A 21045-nucleotide genomic window follows, 5' to 3' on the forward strand; every position below is an offset into this window, starting at 1 on the left:
TGTAAGTGAGCTTTTATATCCATGCAAATCTCTTGTGCTCCTCCCAAAAGCTGCAAATTATTCTCAGATCACATCACAATGGACGCTTCTCGAGTCGAAGCTCTGCAGCTGATGGGAGTTACGGGCGACTGCTGCGCGTCTTGCAGGTCGACCACCATTCCCCTGTACGCCCTCCACTGTCATGAAAGCGGCGAATTCTACTGCCGTGACTGCCTTACTAAAGAATTCTATTCTGCTGGTCCAAACGATCAGACCATACGATGCCCTCACCCGACCTGCCGTCGCTCGATTGGCTTCAAGTCGCTAACTCCTCTCGGGCAACATCTTCATCTGAACAATGACTTTTACGATCGCGAATGCATCGATGACATCCGTCAGCGATCGGAGGTCATGAACAACTTGGTCGCCTTCACGGGCGAGGAGGCTGAGGTTATCTTACACCATGTCTATAGTATGTTCGAGGACCAGCTCATGGATCCTGTTGCGCTCGGCGGCGTCCCCGGTCACATCACTGCAGGCTCTGTGCAATCGCTCCAAGCTAGCTTTGACTGCAATCCTTTTGTGTGTGGCTTTCTCGCAGAGATGAAAACTGGTTCCAAATTGATGACTACACCTTACGAGCTTGAAGAAGACCTTAACGCTCTCCTCTCCAGGTTACTCTTCCAATACGCACAGTGGAGCTATGGCAACGAACTTTCTCGTTACGGTGTCGATTTGAACAACGAAGAAGCTGTGCTAGGAGCAGCCTTGGAGAATTACAAGCCCATCAATGAGCTTAAGGACAACTGGGAATTGATCATCAAGAAGTGGGTGGAGCTGCTGGCATGGAGGCATTTGGAACGTCTGGCGTTACCTGAGGGCGGTGCTGTGGACCGTCAAAACATGCATGCCAAGTGCATGAAAGAGTAGGTCTAGGCCACTTTGCGATTTTGACACAATGCAACGTACTGCTTTTCCAGATCTTGTTATCAAAAGACTGATATATGGCTTGCTACTTATCGATTACGTGTCAAGCCTGCATGCAACGGTATTGGTAACTCTATATGTTCATTCCTCTGCACTTCATCTCCCCTGGTCACTTCTCTCTTCCTCTTCCTCGCATCCTCGACACCAACAAATAATTCCGGCACCCACCCTAGTTCGTACGAACTAGGTCAGAATCCCGAAAGGGTAGAGTGTGGGCTCTCATTGAGCGCAGAGCTATACGCACTGTCTTGAGGATGACTTCTAAGATACGGATAGATTGATGTCTTCGTAACATGGCCTGATAGTTACGTAGATATCACGGCGGATCTTACATGGTTTTGCTGTGAAGGCGAACGCCTACAATATGTAACTCAACTCTATCGCCTCTTTCAGACCAACAGAATGCCTTCGACATCTCATCCTCTACCGCCCAACTTGATTTCCAATTATATCTAGGACACTGCAGAGTTTCAGACCATGTTGAGGCAGTCTGAGAAATGACAAAGTCAGCACCAGGCATAGTTCATATCATCAATAAGTTCACTCAATCTTGCGTTGTAAGTTGGAGAAAAGGGTTTGATAACCAAAGCGCTATGCTACAAAGAAGGTGTACTATACACAAAGAAGCGAACCAGTCGTCGTATCCAACGAACGAACCAAAGTATCTCTCAGAAGAATATCCATCAATCATATCATCCCCCAGATCTGTTCATATGCGAGAGAAGTCACTCTTGCAAAACGCTTAGAAGAAAGAGCGGGCGTGGCGGCGAGCCTTGGAAGCAGAGCCGCTGGCCTTACCCTCGAGCCAAGTGATGAAAGTGTCAATGGTGAAGGTCTCGGGGAGCTCGTCACCACCGGTGGAAGGAGCAGCAGAAGAGGTAGCAGGCTCCTCCTCAGCGATGGGGGTGGCAACGGGAGTAGCAACAGGGCTGGCGCTGGCGGCAGGGCTGGAGATGGGGGTAGTGGAGTTACCGCTGGGGACAGGAGCAGCGGAAGGAGTGCTGGGCTTTGTAGGGGTAGAAGAACCACCGGAGCCGAAGAGAGCAGGGCCGGGGACGGTGTAGTCGATGGTGGCGGCGTAGGGGTTGAAAAGGATGCCGGGGTCTGTGGGGGTGTAGAGCTCAGTTCCGACAACACCCTCTGGGGTCTCGGTTCCGGAACCAGTTACCTCAATGTTGAGGCCTGTAGGGGTCAGATTAGTGATCGGTTTTGAATATGGAACTCAAAGGTTAGACTTACATTGAGGGTAGTTTTGGGCACCGTTCTCGGAACCAGCGCCGTGGAGAGCAATGATTTCGTGGCGGAAGACGTACTTGCCGGCGGCAAGGCTCTCCGGGACGGTGACGGGCCAAGTGTTGTTCTGGCCGATCATCTTGACGGCAGCCCATTCGCCGTTCTCGTAACCAGCGCCATCGATCTTGGTCCACTTGAGCTCCTCCTTCTTGACTGAGGCAATGTCGCCAGTGTAAGGAGCAACGTAGGTGATGACGGGACCCATATGGCTGTCGGGCCAGACGGACCAGTGGAACTCTACAACACCACCAGCCGTAACCTTGGCCATGGCGTCAGAGCTACCCTCAGGGCTGGCAGCCTTGTGGCAGATGATGTCGGCAGTGGAGAAGGAGTTGGGCTCTACGAAGCCATTGTCGAGGTTTTCGGCATACCAGCCAATGTGCTCGGGGATCTCACCGCCGTTCTGCTTGGCGTAGTAGTAGTCGAGCTTGAAGCCCTGGGAGTAGACACCGTCGATGGTGACACCGGTGACAGTACCGTGGGCGGTGGCCGTGGCAGCAAGAGCCGCGATGGCGCTGAGGGAGGTGATGGTCTTGTACATGTTGACTGATGTGGATGGAAAAGTTCTTCGAAAGAATGAAGTTGTTCGATGGAAACGAAAGTTCGATTGGTAGTTGTTGAAAGAGAGTCTGCCGGCTTCACACAGTGAAGGGACTTGAAGAACGAATGTGGATTGAAAAGAAGGGACTGGTATAGAACCGAAGAATGAAGCTGTAGCGATGATACTTCTGGAGAGGTACCGACGTGCTCTATTTATTCAGTTCAGTCTCTGCTCGAATGCTCGGCCTACATTGACCCACATCCTGGGCGACTCGCAAAATGAGTGCCCAGGATGGCGGGTTCATGCCGCGCGCAAAACTATGCACGTCTTCTGTTTTGTTTGAATCGCCATGTTTCCTCATGTGGAGAGACAAGCGATATTGTCAGGATGCGCAGGACGTCCCGTGCCTGCAGCCCAGCGTTAAACTGCGGCTCTAGAGCAGTGGCAGGAGCACTACACCCTGCCATGATTCCATCTCCGGGCTACAGTATGCATCGTACGCCTGGCTGTCTTCTGAATGAATCGTTCTCGTCGGTGATGTAGTGGTTTCGGGTTCTAGCGACAGCGTGGAGCGGGCCCGATGAAACGTGCATCCCGCCTGTTCCTGGTTTTCGCTTTTGCATACTTGCGCCGCCAAGACCTTAGCTGTTTCTGTCAGACAAGGTGCCGAGAACGCCGCAATTGTGTGGCGCCTGTCAAACGTCTAGATCCGACTGCAACGGGGTTGAACGATGTGGTGTTGATGAACTGGAGGGTCGGCGTTCATGCAGTCGATGGCGAGCTCGAAACAAACGTCAGCAAGATCGGTACCAGCGAACCACGAGTCCTAGAATCCACCGAACAATGTTCTCCCATCCTCTCTTCCTCAGTATCGTTCATACCCATCTCATCGCACTACATGCGAAGCCATCAACCGATCCTATCTCATGATTCACAGCTCTTGCCGGCTCGCCTACTTCGCGCGCGCAACTGTCACGCACCCCTGACAGCGTACATGATCCATCGGACCCACTCCACCGACCTTCGCGTGTACAGCCTCGTTTCAAACGTGAAACGGCCAATATTCCCCCAATAGTAGTGTGCGGCGTTGCATCTAGATCGAGGCAGGCGTGTTTGACGACAACGTCGTCGAGATTAGACAAGTCGGGTGTTCGGAGGGGGGCGTTCTTGGACAACGAGCGCGGGAGAGCCAACATCGCAGGAGCGACGCCGTTGACTTTAACGTCTTTCTACTTTTCCTCTTTATCCGTCTTCTTCCTTTTAGGCTGCATTTGTCTGATGCCTGTGGGCCTGATGATAGATTTTCACTGTCTCGAACGTAGCTCAGTAGAAGGTTCCTGTCACAGCTTAGCACAATAGGAAGCTGCCACCCTTTGCCTACCATCACGTAAACCTCCAGTCTCTGGCATTTCGATTGCGATCTCCACATAAAACTTATCTGTAAACCTACGGGCTCCTTCATCCGCTTCCCTTTTTCAGGCCAAGACATAACGTAAATCCTCTGGCATTGTCATGATTACTGCCAATATTGCTCTCGAGTCCCCTTGCGTGCTGTCAGGCTGGTATGTTCCCCTGTTTTCTGTCACCTAGTAGTAATTGGAGTACTTTCAAGTTCTGTCGTCATTTTTCTGCTTCCTAGGTGACGATGCCACATGTGTCTTCTGGCGGCCCTCTAGGACCTCCACTGACCGCGAGCGAATCCGCTCCGCATACGCCTCCAGACCACGCCTCCTCTGCCGATGCAGCATTTTTCGAGTGCCTATCAGCTAGTATGTTGGAAGGCTCCTCCCCACCCCTTGAACAGAATATGCCAGCAATCATACAGCACCTAAGTCCACTGGCGAAGATGAACAGCAGTGTTGATCCATAGCCTACCACGAATGCCGATATAAGGGTCACCTTCTGTCCTTGCGCCATACACATGTGACGAATCGAAACTCGGCTTTTTGAGAGAACGACAACCCTACTTGCTAGTTTGGTGGCAACGGAAAAACGAATATCATAGGAATACGTGCTGGCAACGAGCAGCCTTAAGTACTTCAGAAGTCGATTTTGGGACAAAGAAAGTGTATTTTACTCATTTTTGTAAGTAAGAATGGCCTTCGGATGGCTATATATGCAAAGCTTCGACTTCGCAGTTTCGTAGTCGTATATGGATAAACTATCTCAAAACATGCGCAAACAGCCGCATGCAACGTGCTTACTTCACTTGCAGATCAAATCCCTCAACATAATCAACGTGTAGCAGCTCACACACTTCTACGCATCTAGTCACTCCAGCCACGCTTGCATGCCACCGACCAACAAGACCGCTAAGCCCAAAACCCACTGCGCAACCCCGAACGCACCCTGCACGTCACCCTTCTTGATAGTCCATAGAATCGCAAACGCGAGGCTACCCAAGCCACAGATACCCATCGTTACCACCCACACCCGCTGCGCGAGAAACCCTTCTACAAGATGTACACCCCAGCCCATGCCAAACTCCAGACGCTGGCGCCGTTTTGGGCTGCGAAGATACGTAATCAACTCACCTTCATAGTCTTGAGGGTGTTTGAACAAATGGAGAAGGTAGGTGCTTCCAACAGGAGGCAGAAGGTCGTTGGGCTCGAATGAATACGGATGTTGAGATGGCGCCTGAGACTTCTCAGGGTCGCTAGTCGACGATGAAGAGGTAGCAGATCTGGGCGGCATGGATGGCGCAGCACGGATATCAGCGAAACGATTACGATGGATTTCAAATTGAACGAACTCAATGGTCGTAAGTCCGCGAAGACGAGCCCAGTTGAACCATCGTCGATTGAGCTGGTCATAGTGGTCGCGTAGCGCGAGAGCCAGGTCTTTATCGCTTCTTATGCGTCCTTCGTTAACATCAAGATGGACAATCTTGGGCGTGAGGCGGCCCTCATTTGCACAGGTCAAGAGCCAGGACTCCTCGGCGAAAGATGGCATTCGAACACTGAATGAGTTGGTGGTACGCGTACGAGTAGGGCTGTACTTGGAAGTATCACTGCCTCTTATCCAAGAATTGGGTCCTCCGTAAGTCGAAGATGGTGTAGTTAGTGTGGAAGCTCTACTGGAAGAATCAAAGATGGAGGCCATTGATGATGCCGTACTACTTTGGCTGGTAGAACTTCGTGGTGTGTGAGCTCTTGGGCGATTGAGAAAGGCTTCAAGAAGACGAGCAGCGTTTGGTCGCTGTTCGATAAAATCATCATACAGCGGCTCACCACATGACTACAATCCATTAGCATGGTCTAGCTGGAGGGCATGTCATGATACTTACACAAGTCCACCGAACACGAACATGTCCCTGTGGCACAGCTGGCTCAGTCCCGAAGGTATCACGAAGCAACCGGAATCCTTCATAAGCTTTATCTGATAAGGCACTCAGCGCAAGACCCCAGTACACCAACGTTGGACTACGCTTCCCAGATGGCGCCGATCGAATCTCTACTTCCGAAGGCAGTGGTATCTCACCAACATGTTCGCTATCCAGTGGCTCAATTATCCTGGGTACCGATAATTCTGTGGTGTCATCTTCGACATCTTCATTGTCGGGAATGACTTTACCCAGCGCCCTTCCCAGGGCTTCACGAAGCTCTTCTGAACGATCGACTTCCTCCCAACCAGGAGAACATGACACATTGGCGTGATCTACCTCCATTGGCGACGATGAGAATGATGCGGGTTTGCGAATCCTGGGTGACCTCTTTCGCCGCGTCGCTGGCGACACGTGTGCGGACCTTATTTGAGGCACGTCAGTCACAAGTCGCAATCCCAGCCCAGGCCTAGAGGGAATCTGTAGATCGTCCGCCGACAAGTGACGTATATGTTGCGGCTTCATTGCCTTGGGGTTTCGTGTCTGTTGCAACCAAATACCATGCTCATCGGTCGCTGGAATAAAGTCACCAGACTTGCGAGACGTTGGACGTAAGCGTTGGCGCAAAGTTGCCGACTCTACTTCAGTCTCAATAGTCAAGCTGGGTGATGCATTAAGTACCGGCCCCGCTCGATGCTTGACCGATTTGTGAGCATCGGACCGTTTAAGGTCCAAGGCCATTGTACGACTTTTGATTCGGGGACGGGTCTTCTTCTCTATCCGCTTTCGTACAGGCCCAACAAGCGATAGACCACGAGTCGGCGTCTTCACAATGCTGGAAACCGAAGTTGACCGGGTGGGAAGAGTCGTGGTGGTCTGAGAGAATGGCTCCACGTCGGTCTGGTCTTCATCCATACGGCCATATATCGAGCGAACATCTGGCAAGAGAGTTTCAGCGTCACTCAGACCATCTTCTGCGATCGAGCTCCGAGCCAGGCTATGGCGCGGCGGGTATTCCATCGGTGATGCGGCAGGCTCAACAGATTCAGTCACGGTGGATGGCAGTGGTCGTTGTATGCCTGGCGAATTTGAAGTACCGATCTCGAAAACATCGTTGCGTGCATGAAGCATGTCGGTAGTCGATATAACAGCGGAAGGGGGGCAATACAACTCTGCTGGTAAAGTCGCGGAATCAAGCTCTTGAGTTTCTGATGTTTGTTCTGCGTTGGCTCGTTGACCTAATTCCACTTCTGCAATCTCATTTGAATCCGTGGAACCTTTCAATAAGCGCACCACATAGCCCTTTCCTTTCTTCTTGATCCTGGCCTTGATGTCGGTAAGCCTTTTTGATTGGACAGAAGCTGTCGAGTCGCTTCGAGAAAATGATACGTTCCAATCCGGCACAACCTTTCTGAGGAAGTCAGGAGGTACATTTTCCAGATCGGCCCAGCCTTGCTTGTCATGCAGGGGAGTAGTTGGTGGGCTTATCTTCTGAGGTGAAATTACTACAGAATGTTCTGCGTCTGATTTCAAGCCGTTTCGCGGTATCATAGGAGAAGTGATGTGAGGTGTACAGTTCAAAGGTACGCCGTTTGTCAGCTGTTGTTTGGAGCCAAGGTTGAACACAAGTTGAAATTGGCCTGGATTCCTTGCATCTTCTTGGAGATTTAGGGTAAATGGCACCGATTGAGTCTTCTCGTATTGTGGAAGAGGTGTTTCGCGACCGGCATCAGAGGCTTTTGGATCGTTGACCATCGCTTGAGGTTGGCTAAAACGCAACGGAACTGGAGAAGCTATTGAGGAAGCCTGTTGCAAAGCGCAAATCAGCCACTGATCCTATCATCATCTCCAGCCTTGCGATAGCAACGAGTTGCCCCGCTTGCTGCCTGAGAGCCGCATAGAGACTTACCATGTTCGCGTAGTGTTCACGGCGGGACGCAGGAACAGTCGCTTGAAGGACGTAAGGGAGGGCGGCATGATGATACTTTTGACCGGTCAAGACTGCAGTCAGCTGTTTCTTGGATAACCGAATCAGAGACGTCTACTGCGGTCGTTCTTGCACTGCCACCACTCCTGCAAGGTGATCAACGAGGCTGTTGTGTCGCCCTGCTGATTGGCGAACTCATCAGCGGGGCGCAGTCATCACCACAAGCGCGGGTTGCCTCATCTCTGCCTACACTCTTTATCTCGCCTTACCCCTTGGGAGTGCAAGCCGAAAGTTTTGTAGCCTTAATGCATGTATTACCTGCTTTTCAACCCCAGAGGCCGTCCGTTCTCTTTCCGTGTACACTTTCGGCACGTCGATTTGACAATTGCATCCAAGTTCATCTTACCTTGTATGAGGTGAAAGACGCATCGCATGACCTGACTGAGGGATGTGTAACGACGCGATAACAATGGAGGTGATGTCAGGATAGGCTTTGTGGCTGTCGAGGTAGCGAGGTTTCGCGCGTCGCGTTCCATAGCACGCTCCTTCCCGCCTGCCAATGCCGTGCGTCATGTCCGTACCCCGCCTTTTATTTCCAGCCCCCAACGCCGACACCTACCATCACAACAGCACAACTTCGGCATCTCTCCGACACCCAAGACCTTGGCTTCTAAAGTCCCGACAGACCCTCGTCACATGCTCTCAGTATTCTTCCGGACCAATCTGTTCAGAGCTGTTCCTCCGCGCCTCGGCACGCTTGATCACTAGCTATTAGCTAAGCTAGCCAAGTTGCTGGTATAAGCACCGATGCCTCGGTGTATAAACCACCGCCTTCCCCGCAAGACACGGAGATCCCTGCTCTCCACAATTTCTCCGGACAGCGGTCTCGAGATTCCCCGCCATTAGAAGACGTAGTTCTTGTGGAGAGCTGGGATGCTTACCAGATGTGGCAGGGCAACATGACGTTAACGGACAGACTCCGAGAACTATCTCGCACCAAATACCGGGAGCAAACTATAGATCGCATGGCATGATGGTAGGGATCCTGGTAGAATGAGCGGAAGACTTGTATTGGCGTTTGTTTATATACCACGTCTACACCGTCCGGATTTCTTGCTCCATCATCTTGCACATTTCTCAAGCCTTCAAGATGCGTCTCTCCACCCTCTTCCTCTCGCTCGTTAGCGTGGCGTCTACAGTTGTTTCTGCGCTCCCACAGAAGGCTGAACAACCTACCTTCTCTCGCAACGTGATATTCTCGCCACCCAGAAACGCCAACTGGACCGACCCTGGTGTGCTTTACGCCCGCAGTGCGCAGCTCCCCGACGGTTCGCTTCTTGCAACATGGGAGAACTACTCGCCTGAGCCACCAAAAGTTTACTTCCCTATCTTCAAGTCATCCGACGGAGGAAAGTCTTGGAAGGAGTTTTCGCGCGTTCAAGATACTCAGAATGGCTTTGGTCTGCGCTACCAACCATTCCTTTACGTGCTGCCCGAGAAGATTGGTGGCTACAAGGCCGGCACCGTCCTGATATCTGGATCCTCCATCCCTACCGACCTTTCCACCACGGAAATCGTCCTCTACGCATCCAAGGATGGCGGCAAGACTTGGGAGTTTGTTTCTTCCATCGCAGCTGGTGGTGAAGCTCGCCCCAACAATGGTCTGACTCCTGTTTGGGAACCTTTCCTGATGATGAACAAGAAGACCCTCATCTGCTACTACTCCGACCAGCGAGACAACGCCACCTACGGTCAGAAGATGGTTCACCAGACTACCACCGACCTCAAGAAGTGGGGACCAGTCGTCGACGACGTCACCTACCCTACCTACACCGACCGCCCAGGAATGCCTACTGTTGCCAAGCTGCCCAATGGCAAGTACATCATGACATACGAATACGGTGGTGGACCAGTCATCACAGACTCCTACCAGTTCCCTGTCTACTACAAGATCGTCTCCGACCCCGAGAAATTCGGCGAGGCTACTGGAATCAGCCTGAAGTCTACTGATGGCACTATCCCTACTGGTTCTCCATACGTCGTCTGGAGCTCTGTCGGTGGCAAGAATGGAACCATCATTGCCAGCGCTCACAGCGGCACCAACGCTTCTGGCTCTGAGGTCTACATCAACAAGGGTCTTGGGCAGGGACCTTGGATCAAGGTCAACACTCCTGAGGGAAGCTCGTACACCAGGCACCTTCGCGTCCTGAAAGACCAGTCAAAGCTCTTGATTATGGGCGGTGGACAGTTGCCACCTAGCAACACTAACTCGGTCACCGTTACCGTTGTTGACATCAGCAAATGGTAGATGAGATCTATGGGGTGATCACAATGCTCAAATAAACCCAATATCGATAGCATACGAATTGAAACTTAATTTGTCCATAAATGTATAATACGCCCTCTTTGGTATGCAGTGACATGCAGACTAACGCCGTTACTCCGATGCGGCAGGAGTTCATGCATCATTTACTATCGGGTACTTAAACAAAAGTATGATTTGTTATACTGTGCGAGCGTCATCAAGATCTCCATACATGATATGCAGATATCCCAGACATCTCCCTTAATGTCTCGAAAAACTGGAAAGGAAGGTCTGCGCAGCAAGCAAATGATTGAGCAATTGCATGTATAGAGCTTCCTTGCAGAAGACATGAATGGTCGTTGCAAATATGTCATGTGTATCGTGTTAACATTGCATGTTGTTTGGCAGTTGATGAAGAATGCAAAGGGGCGTTGAGATACCGATCTAGAGAAGCAATGTCTATAGAATAGAGAGTACCGCGCAGTATATTTAGCAGCGGGAGATTCAACAGCGGAATCATGTTCGATGGCGCATCCGAGTCATGAAGATGTTCAACAGTTGGTGTTGCACCGCACGGTCTCAGGAATGATGCTGGTTCGCGCCTGGATCTAGCGCCCCACTAGCGCCGGCCCGACCATTTATCCTAAGCAAGCGAGCCACCGTAGGTCACCAAATTCGGGTCTTGCGATATCTTCGAAAATCGCAGCATTTCAACGACAAGCCCACCGACCGCCTCTCCCTACCCCAACCCGACAACCCGATCAAATACCGCCAAAATGCCCGGTGTAGGAGTCAAGGACATCGAGTCCCACAAGTTCGTCCAAGCCTACGCGGCTTTCTTGAAGCGCCAGGGAAAGCTCCCCATGTAAGTTGCACCGTTTGCGCGAAACAGAAGCCGAGAGCAAAAGCTGACAGTTCCTAGTCCAGGTTCGTCTCTATCCAGCGGGTGAAGGATGAAGCCTGAATCCCGTAAATGGGGGATAACCTCAGCTTGCTGACCCTTATCTACAGGCTGGGTTGACACTGTCAAGACAAGCCGTAAGTTGACATCTCCGTTCTTGTGATGCCCACTCTGGAATGCCTACTAACGACCCACAGACTCCAATGAGCTCCCTCCCCAGGACATCGACTGGTTCTACGTCCGCGCCGCTGCCGTCGCCCGCCACGTCTACATGGTACGCGAAGATTTCGAGACAATGGATATATGTGTCGTACGGTACTGATAAATGGAACAGCGCAAGACTGTCGGTGTAGGCCGTCTCCGCAAGGTCCACGGATCCACCAAGAACCGCGGCTCGCGCCCCTCCCACCACGTTGACGCCTCCGGCTCCGTCGACCGCAAGGTCATGCAGGCTCTTGAGAAGATTGGTGTCCTTGAGCAGGACGAGGACAAGGGTGGCCGCCGCATCACACAATCCGGCCAGCGTGATTTGGACCGTATCGCCCAGACCACCCTCGAGGCTGAGGAGGAGGATGAAGAGTAAATGTTTCCATAATGCATGTGGCAGGGATGCGACAAAAGCACTGTCTAGCATTTGATTGCGGGACGGTTACGGATCTACACGGTTTACGGCTTATGGCGTTGAAGACATGACTTCGCTGGGCCTGCATTTAGCCTAGGATATCCAATGACACTGGGCTTGGGCCTTAAAAGCAACATGATACCCCTCTACCTCGACGACTGTGTGCAATATTTTTACTATCGTGACTTTGCTCTATTGATGATATTAGCTAATTGACATTCGTACACATGAACCAAGTTCTTTCAAGCTTTACCCAAGCTCAAGATTCCTCTTTGCGGGTATGTAATATGTTGCCTCCCACACACTAGCAGCCCATAGCGCATACGTTGATATTGCAGTATGGTTGGGGTATGGCTTGTGGAAATCGAGCTTTTTAGTATAAGACTATGCCCTTTCGAGGGAGGATAACGCCACTGTATGCAGCGTATATCGTCTTCTCAGATGCATGGCTCTCGAATCTTGGTGAAAATTTGTATTTCATGTCAATTCACATGTTATGTACTCTAGTTTTAAAACAAATCCGTCATAGCACCATGGCTTGCATCACCAACCAGTCTAGCATACTTGGCCAGTACACCTCTAGTAACCGGCATACTAGGTGCTACCCACTCCTCCAACCTCTTATCAATCTCCTCCTGCGGCACATCCATATCAATCCGGTTCTTCTCTGCATCAATGGTGATCATATCACCATTCTTCACGACGGCGATAGGACCACCGACAGCAGCCTCAGGACATATGTGTCCAACGATAAAACCGTGAGAAGCTCCAGAGTATCGACCATCAGTGATGAGAGCTACGTTCGTCAACTTGGCGCCCATAATGGCTGCTGAAGCTTTGAGTTGCTCTGGCATTCCTGGTCCTCCCTTGGGGCCCTCGTAGCGCACTACCACCACGACATTTTCGCCATGCGGTATTTGTCCGAGGTTCAAAGCACGGTCAAGCTCATGTTCCTTGTTGAAAACGATCGCTTTGCCTGTGAACTTCAAGCCTTCTTTACCTGTGATCTTTGCTACCGCACCAGAGGGAGCGAGGTTGCCGCGCAAGATCTCGATGTGACCGGTGGGCTTGATCGGGTTGTTTAGTGGGCGGATGAGTACCTGATCTTGTGGCAGCGACGGATACGATTCAATGTTCTCTGCCAAAGTCTTGCCGGTGACGGTCGGGATGCTACCATCAAGCAAGTTGGCCGCAACAAGAAGTTTCATGACAGATGGCATGCCACCGATATCGAAGAGGTCGGCTGCCATGTACCTTCCTGACGGCGCGAGGTCGGCGAGGAAGGGGATCTTGTTGGACACACGTTGGAAGTCATCGAGCGTCAAGGGGACCCCTGCTGTACCTGCCATGGCGAGGAGGTGCAAGACAGCGTTTGTAGATCCACCTAGTACCATCATCATGACGAGAGCATTCTCGAAAGAAGCTTTCGTGAGAAGCTTTCGAGGTGTGATGTTTTTTTCCATGCAGACTCTTATCGCGGCGGCGGCTTTGGCGCATTCGCGCATCTTCGCAGGAGAGGTGGCGGGTGTAGTCGAGGAGTTTGGAAGGGTTAGTCCCATTGCTTCAATCGAGGTTGACCTATGATATTCAAAGTCAACATTTGTCTCACATGTAGTTTAGTGTAAGGAGATCAGACTGACATGGTATTTGCCGTATACATTCCTCCACAAGCACCAGCTCCTGGGCAAGCATTTCTCTCGATATCCTCCATTATCTCGTCCGGCGAGAACTTACCCTCCGTTGCACTCTTCAAATTCTTGTATATGTATGCGCCATGGCTTTCGTAGCAGGTCGATATGTTGATGGGTTTCTTCAGCGTCTCCGAATAACCTGGCATTATCGAACCGCCGTAGACCATGAGTGACGGCCGGTTGTGTCGCGCGAAAGCCATGATGACTCCGGGCATGTTCTTGTCGCATCCGGGAATGGCTATGCAGGCGTCATGGTGCTGAGCACATGTTACAGTCTCGATACTGTCGGCGATGACTTCGCGAGTCTGGAGGGAGAAGCGCATGCCTAGAAGGCTGTCAGAATGCGTAGAAGTTCGCCAACGTTGACCAGCATACCTTCTCCACCCATGGTGATTCCATCGGACACACCAATTGTGTTGTACTGCCATGCTAGCATGTTGTCGTTCTGGACGTGCTTCTTAATTTCCTTCCCAAGATCCAATACTATTGCGTCGTTAGTACACATATCAAGGTACAGCAGCCTTTGCCCTATCTTATGTCGAAGGCATGCGTCTACTCACAGTGCATGCTGCGATATCATCAGTATTATGACAACAAATCCGTGGGTGAACTCACTTGCATGGGTTGCCCTCCCACCAAACGCTTGCGATTCCCACGTGGGGCTGCGTCTTCATGGCTTCTCGTGATGGTACGCCAGCTGCGTACAGCATTGCCTAAGTGGCGGGAGTCATTAGTGACTGAAATGCTTCAATCATCGTGACACCGGGAATAGCGAACCTGGGCCCCCGGGAAATTGTGACCAGTGGTGAGTGTAGACGAGTACTTGTTCAACGCAGGCTTTCCATCTTCAAGTTTGGCGTCATCGGGAAGGTGTGGGAAGCTGAGAAAGCGTGGCTCTTCCGGTTCACGCTGCTTCTGAAGATTGCGCGGGTCCATGGCAGGCGAGCTGATATGTTAGATTAGAACAGATTGGTGTGGCCAACGGCGTAGAAGTGAGGATACACAGATTGCCTCGAAGAGATTCGAAGAATGAGCAATGATAAAGTCAACTCAATGGGCGAAGTGGTCACCCGGGAACGAGATACGGTTGATAGCTAGCAGTTACCGTGTGTACCCAGGTACTCCCGCAGCAGGGATGTGGGCAATCGCCGACTGCCCTAGTGATAATCGAGCAATCCGAATGCTCCAACAGGTGTCTGTGTGGGGCATTGACATTTCTTTGTCACATCGTGCTGTAGCTAAAGCTCGGAAGGAGGGAGGGGTTCCTCGGATGAGGACACACTGGTACTGCGCGCGTTAGTTCTGTCAGACACAAAGGTTGACCAATGCGACAAAGCTGATTGAAAGCCGAATTATGACGATTGGAAGCCATCTAGCGCCGTGTCTTTTGGTCTGGGGGATTTACTTTGGTTGCGGCCAAATCCGGTGTGTGTCGGCGTAACTACCGGCGCGGCTTCGGCTTGACCAGATGCGGTGTCTGCAACGGCGAAGTCGCTCGCGGGGTGTTCTGGAAAGACGCCATCTCGCGATGGGTATGGCGGGGAGTGACTCGCATGCATGCCTTGGATCTGGTATGCTTGCGAGGTCGTCGGAGCTCATAAGGCTGCATGGCTCGGTTATGTACACCTTTGTAACATATCCATACCGACAACTTCTGGACTAGTCGGTCTAAGCCCGAGTACCTGGTCAACGCAGGTATATTTTACCTTTGGAAGAGTGGAGGAATTAACGACCAAGCATGAAGAAAGCATGTGTTGTTAGAATGTCGGGCTTATAGTGTCGCACCGACAGGTCTGAGGATGACATGCACAGCCACGCGGATGACGGGAGATACTTTTCCATAAGATGGGGAAATGGGAAGACAAAGTACAGTTCCTCATAAAGTTTCGCAATGGACGAAAGATGTTCAGGGGAGGTCGTTGCAAACGAAGGCTCCAGCACGATCCCTGCCAAGTTCCCACGATGAATGGGAGAAAACGCCGCTTCCGAAGCCTGGCAGCAGCCCAACCCAACGTCATCCCGCCCATGCACCCATCACAAACCTCTTTAGCTAGGCAGTTTTCATATCGCAAACACTCCCACGCGATTCCTTGTCCAGTTGGGTTGGAGAAAACACTATCGGACAAAGCAAACACCGCTCGCTATCTCTCCGTATCGCTGGCCAGGATGATATTCTCAGATATCGAACGCGTCTCCAGCTTCCAGATTAGAGACTGTCCATCATAGCTGCGCATTCGTCGTTCCCCCAACGTGCGCAAGGTTTCCAGTGAGAGACGCTCTCGAGCACCGGCTCTTTCTCTCCAGCGATCCGGGCACGAGAGGCAGCATCTCATCCCATTGGCTGCCGCTCATCGCGCGTCACCGTCCCGCACGCCAGCACCTCGACGCCCCGTCGCATATACTTTCAGCATTCCAGCACGCAAAGGGCCATGGAGCCTCATTCGCGTCCTGGCTTGATCCGCAATGGCACGTTGCGTCTTCCACAGGCTCCCCTCGCTGCCTCACCCGGCAACCCAGTGACACAGACCGCTTCAGACCTTAATCTCTGGTACGGTCAGAGTATAAAGCAATCTGCTTACCGTCTTCTCCAACTTCTCAATCCATTCGTAGTTAGCGGAGGGCGGTTGACTCTGACTTTTGTGGGCATGCTCCAATTGACAGCACTGTGTGGATTTGGATCTGTGCTTTGGTATAGGAGCAAAGGGAAGGGGAAGGGGAACACCCTCACTACGCAAGATGCACCTGATACCGCGGCTGGTGAGTTGTTTGAGGCCTTAGTGATACCCGTGGACACACGTCCAATCACGTGGCTGAGCTAGCAATCATCTAGCCTTGTCTTGCTAATCCTCCGCAGATGAGGCTGCTACAACGGACTCGGGCCTGCTGAAGAAATATTCCACTATTCGCTCGTATACCGTCTCCTCTACCGGCTTCACATATCCTAGACTCCGGACCTTTTACCGTCCACATCATCAGGAGGACAAACTCCCCAAGTATCCGTGTCCAGTTCCGCTGTTGGTTTTCGTCCATGGTCTTGGGGGTTCTATCGCTCAATTCAGTCCTATTCTAATCAGCCTTTCCAATCTCGCTCCATGCTTGGCCGTAGACCTCCCTGGGTGCGGCGTGTCGAGCTTCGAGCCAAAAGCATGGGACGCCTACACCACTGAAGCTCTGGTGCAGCTTCTTGCCGTCGTTATAGAGACTCACCGTGCAGTCGATAGCAGACAACCTGTCGTTCTCGTCGGCCACAGTATGGGATGCTCACTAGCCGCACTCCTAGCTTCTTCGTCTTCGCCGTATGCACATCTCCTTTCGCAAAATGTCAGCGGACTGATTGCTATATGTCCCAAGGCTGAGCCCCCTACCGAGAAAGAGGCCAAAAAGCTGCGTTCAGTCACGTTGACACCCGTTGTCCTCTTCGACCTGATCAGACGCTGGGATAGGAGAGGCGGTGTCAATAGCAAGAGTGTTCTACGCATGGCAGGAGTGGACGCTGACGATGAAACTAAGAAACTGCAGCTGCGCTTCAACAAGCAGAGTCGAAGTTCCGTGTGGTTGAGGATGGCGCGAGGCATGTGCCCCGATTACTCAAGCGGCTCACCGAAAGGAGGCCTTCCTGGTAAGGCAGTATGGAAGGGACTTGACATTCCGTTGTTCCTTGCCGCTGGTGAGACAGATACGGTCACTCCTGCGTCAAATGTCAAGCAGATTGTCGAATTTCTGGGAAGGGATGTCAGCGCAATCCAACCGCCGAGCGAAAAGGCGAGCTTGCCCATTGCAGCAGCTCCGTTCGTACCTTCCGCAGTCCTTCCGAACGAGCCGAAGCGTACAGAGCACCAGGACTCTGGTATTGATGCAACAGACCTACCGAAACTCGAAGATGATACCAGGACCATCGAATCAACTTCCGTGTCCACCAATAATGGAAGTCTCACGTCTACAGAGGAGAATACAACAGAAGGGAGCATAACTACGGCTGACGGGCCAATGCTCTCCAATACCACAAGCCCATCATCACACACTCCGTCGCCTCATCCGCGTCGGCTAGTTGTTAAAACTGCTATTATGCCTAAGCCGGCCGCTCATTCCTTACTGTTTGCGCCGTCTACATCCCGCATAATAGCTGGGCTGATTGGCACCTTCTTTGCCGACTATATCGATCCTCGTCTATCGCTTGCTTGGCAACTCAACTATCTGTCAACTGAGGGGAAATGGGACGTCAAAAATCTGGAAAAATGGAAGGCCGTGCGCCCAGTATCGGAGCCTATTGCTGGTGTCTTTCGCGCAATGAAGACACTTCGTGAGGTCGACGAAGAGCACACACCAAAGGTGCTCACCAAGAACTGGGCAGGCAAGCTCTGCGCAATCATCGACATCTCGCACGACAACCCTGTATACGATCCAAAAGGTCTGGAAGAAGGCGGCATCCCATATCATAAATTTCCGACAGTGTCAAAACAACCTCCACAGTCAGCTGAGGTCAAAGAGTTTTTCGACCTCGTTGACAAGATCCGAGCTGAAGGCAGACCGGGTCTGATTGGGGTACACTGTCACTATGGCTTTAACCGTACCGGCTTCTTTCTTGTGTCGTACATGATCGAGCGACTAGGATACCGGGTAGAAGATGCGATCGACACCTTCCAGCAGGCTCGCCCACCAGGTATCCGACACTCGCATTTCATAGATGCACTTTACGTTCGGTACTGTCAGGGTCTTAGGCGCGCTCCGACATTGTGACTAGCACAATGACAACATTCTTCTTGTTCATTCTTACCGTTTTGGGCGGCCTTTTTGTATAGTATGCTTTTATTGGTTGTTTCGTGTCCACTCGGTCTTGCAAGCGCTCGCGTTAAGGCGTACAATCACTGTCGGACATGGGCACATTATGAGGGATATAGGAACTTGTGGTATCAGGGTCGCATCCTTGGACTAGCACTAGTATATTTTCTGATCAATAAAATAACAGTCGAACGCTACCATTTGTTCAAGATACTGTTTCGTCGTCTCGTATTGGCTCTCATGTAGAGTAATCGTATAACCTTCTAACAATGCAAGTTTTGAGGGAGCAATAAGTAGCGTGTGCAACACATGTTTACGATACCAAGTCGAACCATCTTTGTGAAGTGTTGTATGTACGTAAAAGGGATAGAGAGACGGTTTCACCTCAGCCATGATTTGCCGAGACACAAGAGTGAATCTCTGGAAAATAAATCATTTATTACAAAGGACGGCGGTTCATACACCGCATCATCACTATTGCTCAGCTTAAGAGGTAACTGCCTCCCAGCTCGTCATTACTCAGCTCGCTGTTCTATCCAAGCCAAGTGTCGTTCGTCAAGAAAGTACAACTACAATGATGCCTATTTCGGCCGATATGAGATCCTTCCACATCGTCTCCGTCAGGCTGATGTACCTGTCAGTCTTTACTGCGGCAACAACAGTATCCTTTTTGGCGCTCTGCATATAGAGGACAAAAACACAAAGAACCGCTACATGCCGAGGGATGCGTTCGTAAAAGTAACGGGGTAAGACATGGGTTGAAGCGAATGTCGTGAACGCGTTGAGCATTTCGTTTCTGTGCGACCAGCTATGATAGAAGTCCGGACGCTTGACCCCGGCGGTCGGGGCATTGACCTGGCGTTGAATAGCTCCCAAGCTACTCAGATGCTTGCCGCACTGCCGTGAGTTTCGTTCTCCAAACTTGCGCTACATGATGGTGAGGCAAGCGACCTGATTATGTTCATGGCTTCTGCTCTTGAGACTCAGGCTCCGGTGTTGATTCGACGCCTTCCATGCCCCCCGTATCCTTGCTTCTCGAGAATGGACCGCCTTCAGTAGTCGTGGGCGTCCCAAGCTTATCTGTTGGATACTTCTCCAGGTCTTTGTGGCTTGTCGAAAACGTCGATATGACAGGCGTGTAGTTCTGCGGATGATCGGCCTGAGTAGGCGTCTTCGCTTCAGGCCCGGCCGAAATCGGGCTGAGTAGGCTCTCGGGTCCATTGTTTGCCTCAGGAGGCAGCAGTTCAGGCTGTGACTGTATGGCACCAACGAGACCATTCCAACCTCCTTCAATATCGCGCAGGAGGCGGACATATTCTTCGGGCACAAGTCCGCTTTCGCCGGTCTTCGGATCTTGAGCTACCAGCCAGCCCTGGCCGTGTCTGTATGATACCAGTATCACTTGCCCTTCTACCAGCGGTAGCTCGTTATCGTTCTCGCGTGCGAAGTCGAACAGGGCAACGGCCTTGCCGTGCATCTCCTCATCGGGCGACGCGATTGTGAATTGGTAGTCGCGCGAGAAGCGATTATCATCGTGTATGTAGTCCTCGGGTTCTGACATTTCATCGTCGGAGTCGTAAGGCGGGCCTTCGACGTCTCCGTCGGCATCCGCGTAGGCGCGTTGAGGGAGGGTGGTTGCGAAATGTGAGTCTCGCCGTGATGCTCCTTCTGGCACACCGAGCCGCGACGACTCGGGCGGGTATGTGATGTACTCGCCGCCAGGTCCGTTTGCAGCCTCATCGCTGACAAATTGGCTGCTCTCGCCGTTCATCGTCACTATCGAGCCGCGCCGTTGCTCCTCCGGATATCCTCTTCGCCCGCGAGTGTGATCGAAGTTGACTATGTTAGATTTGTGCTTCTTGTGTCGTGCGCCGTGGTGGCTGGTGACCACCGGGCTTGAGATGTCGTCATCTTCGCTGTAAGGCGGACCTCCGTCGTATGCTGTCTGCGGGAGTTGTTCGCCGTCTTTTTCATCCCAAGGCCCCGCGGACCAGCCACCTCGGTCGCTGCGCCATGCCACGGGTGGCGGATCTGATAGTCTACGGCTATGTTCACTCGCTGGAGTTGAGATGTCGGAAGGCTGCTCCGGAAGCGGGCCGTAGAAAAGAGGGTGTAGCGGGTCATATGCGAAATCGCGCACGAGCGAGTAAGGCAGACTCGAGTGGAAGATGGGGAAGGCGGTCGATTGCGGCCTTGACCGTGCTGATTGGTGTGTGTTGGATGCGTTGGAGAAGGTGGATAGGCGCTTGTTCATGTAGGAACTTGCGCGCTCCAGCTTCGCTTTGGAAGGCGGGGAAGTAACGAGTGGGGGCAGAGATGTGCGATTCACGCCCACTTGTGCGGACGCACCAGCATCGCTCCTTGGGGATAACACGTCGGCAGCCATGTCTCGCTCGCTGTGTTTTTCTTGGACAGCCACTCCTTCTGTTATGTCCTTCAGCCGGTGCGGGTCGGCGGCCGTCTCTGATGCTGAATTGGTGTCTGTCATGCGCGGTAGAGGGACTTTGTGCAGGTTGTCTGGGTCTTCGGTGGTAAGCTATATGGGGATTTCCAGCGCGGTAGAGGGCAGTGTGGGTGGCAGAGCCGGTTCGCGACAGAAGTCAGCTTTCAGTAGTCAGGCAAGAGTCCGCAGCAGCAGCAGCAAAACGGGCTCCAAGTGGCCAGCGCACAAGGCGCACAAGCAGCTTTCGAATCAGAG

The 21045-nt window shown here is 52.0% G+C and overlaps 8 protein-coding genes across 8 annotated transcripts; 4 read left to right on the forward strand and 4 right to left on the reverse strand.

Moving 5' to 3' along the window:
* Positions 1 to 78: 78 nt before the first annotated feature.
* On the forward strand, positions 79 to 909 carry AA0111_g5990 (hypothetical protein; the record flags this gene model as incomplete). The annotated part of the gene is made up of 1 exon (XM_028652163.1): positions 79 to 909. The coding sequence occupies one exon, from the start codon at positions 79 to 81 to the stop codon at positions 907 to 909; it is 831 nt and encodes a 276-aa protein (XP_028506454.1).
* Positions 910 to 1708: 799 nt separating this feature from the next.
* Positions 1709 to 2800, reverse strand: AA0111_g5991 (hypothetical protein; the record flags this gene model as incomplete). The annotated part of the gene is made up of 2 exons (XM_028652164.1): positions 1709 to 2148; positions 2206 to 2800. 2 exons carry the CDS (start codon positions 2798 to 2800, stop codon positions 1709 to 1711), a joined length of 1035 nt encoding a protein of 344 aa, XP_028506453.1.
* A 2271-nt stretch (positions 2801 to 5071) lies between these two features.
* AA0111_g5992 (hypothetical protein) lies at positions 5072 to 7877 on the reverse strand (the record flags this gene model as incomplete). Its single annotated transcript, XM_028652165.1, has 2 exons — positions 5072 to 6037; positions 6087 to 7877. The coding sequence occupies 2 exons, from the start codon at positions 7875 to 7877 to the stop codon at positions 5072 to 5074; spliced, it is 2757 nt and encodes a 918-aa protein (XP_028506452.1).
* Positions 7878 to 9199: 1322 nt separating this feature from the next.
* On the forward strand, positions 9200 to 10357 carry AA0111_g5993 (hypothetical protein; the record flags this gene model as incomplete). Its single annotated transcript, XM_028652166.1, has 1 exon — positions 9200 to 10357. The coding sequence occupies one exon, from the start codon at positions 9200 to 9202 to the stop codon at positions 10355 to 10357; it is 1158 nt and encodes a 385-aa protein (XP_028506451.1).
* A 773-nt stretch (positions 10358 to 11130) lies between these two features.
* Positions 11131 to 11838, forward strand: AA0111_g5994 (hypothetical protein; the record flags this gene model as incomplete). The annotated part of the gene is made up of 5 exons (XM_028652167.1): positions 11131 to 11219; positions 11277 to 11281; positions 11366 to 11392; positions 11453 to 11529; positions 11590 to 11838. The coding sequence occupies 5 exons, from the start codon at positions 11131 to 11133 to the stop codon at positions 11836 to 11838; spliced, it is 447 nt and encodes a 148-aa protein (XP_028506456.1).
* A 548-nt stretch (positions 11839 to 12386) lies between these two features.
* Positions 12387 to 14504, reverse strand: AA0111_g5995 (Dihydroxy-acid dehydratase; the record flags this gene model as incomplete). The annotated part of the gene is made up of 6 exons (XM_028652168.1): positions 12387 to 13455; positions 13518 to 13893; positions 13944 to 14051; positions 14129 to 14136; positions 14184 to 14281; positions 14346 to 14504. The coding sequence occupies 6 exons, from the start codon at positions 14502 to 14504 to the stop codon at positions 12387 to 12389; spliced, it is 1818 nt and encodes a 605-aa protein (XP_028506455.1).
* A 1493-nt stretch (positions 14505 to 15997) lies between these two features.
* Positions 15998 to 18305, forward strand: AA0111_g5996 (hypothetical protein; the record flags this gene model as incomplete). The annotated part of the gene is made up of 2 exons (XM_028652169.1): positions 15998 to 16325; positions 16423 to 18305. The coding sequence occupies 2 exons, from the start codon at positions 15998 to 16000 to the stop codon at positions 18303 to 18305; spliced, it is 2211 nt and encodes a 736-aa protein (XP_028506540.1).
* Positions 18306 to 19308: 1003 nt separating this feature from the next.
* AA0111_g5997 (hypothetical protein) lies at positions 19309 to 20835 on the reverse strand (the record flags this gene model as incomplete). The annotated part of the gene is made up of 1 exon (XM_028652170.1): positions 19309 to 20835. The coding sequence occupies one exon, from the start codon at positions 20833 to 20835 to the stop codon at positions 19309 to 19311; it is 1527 nt and encodes a 508-aa protein (XP_028506539.1).
* Positions 20836 to 21045: the final 210 nt, after the last annotated feature.

This window comes from Alternaria arborescens (assembly GCF_004154835.1).
Source record: "Alternaria arborescens strain FERA 675 chromosome Unknown contig_12, whole genome shotgun sequence".
In the NCBI taxonomy this organism is placed as follows: domain Eukaryota; kingdom Fungi; phylum Ascomycota; class Dothideomycetes; order Pleosporales; family Pleosporaceae; genus Alternaria; species Alternaria arborescens.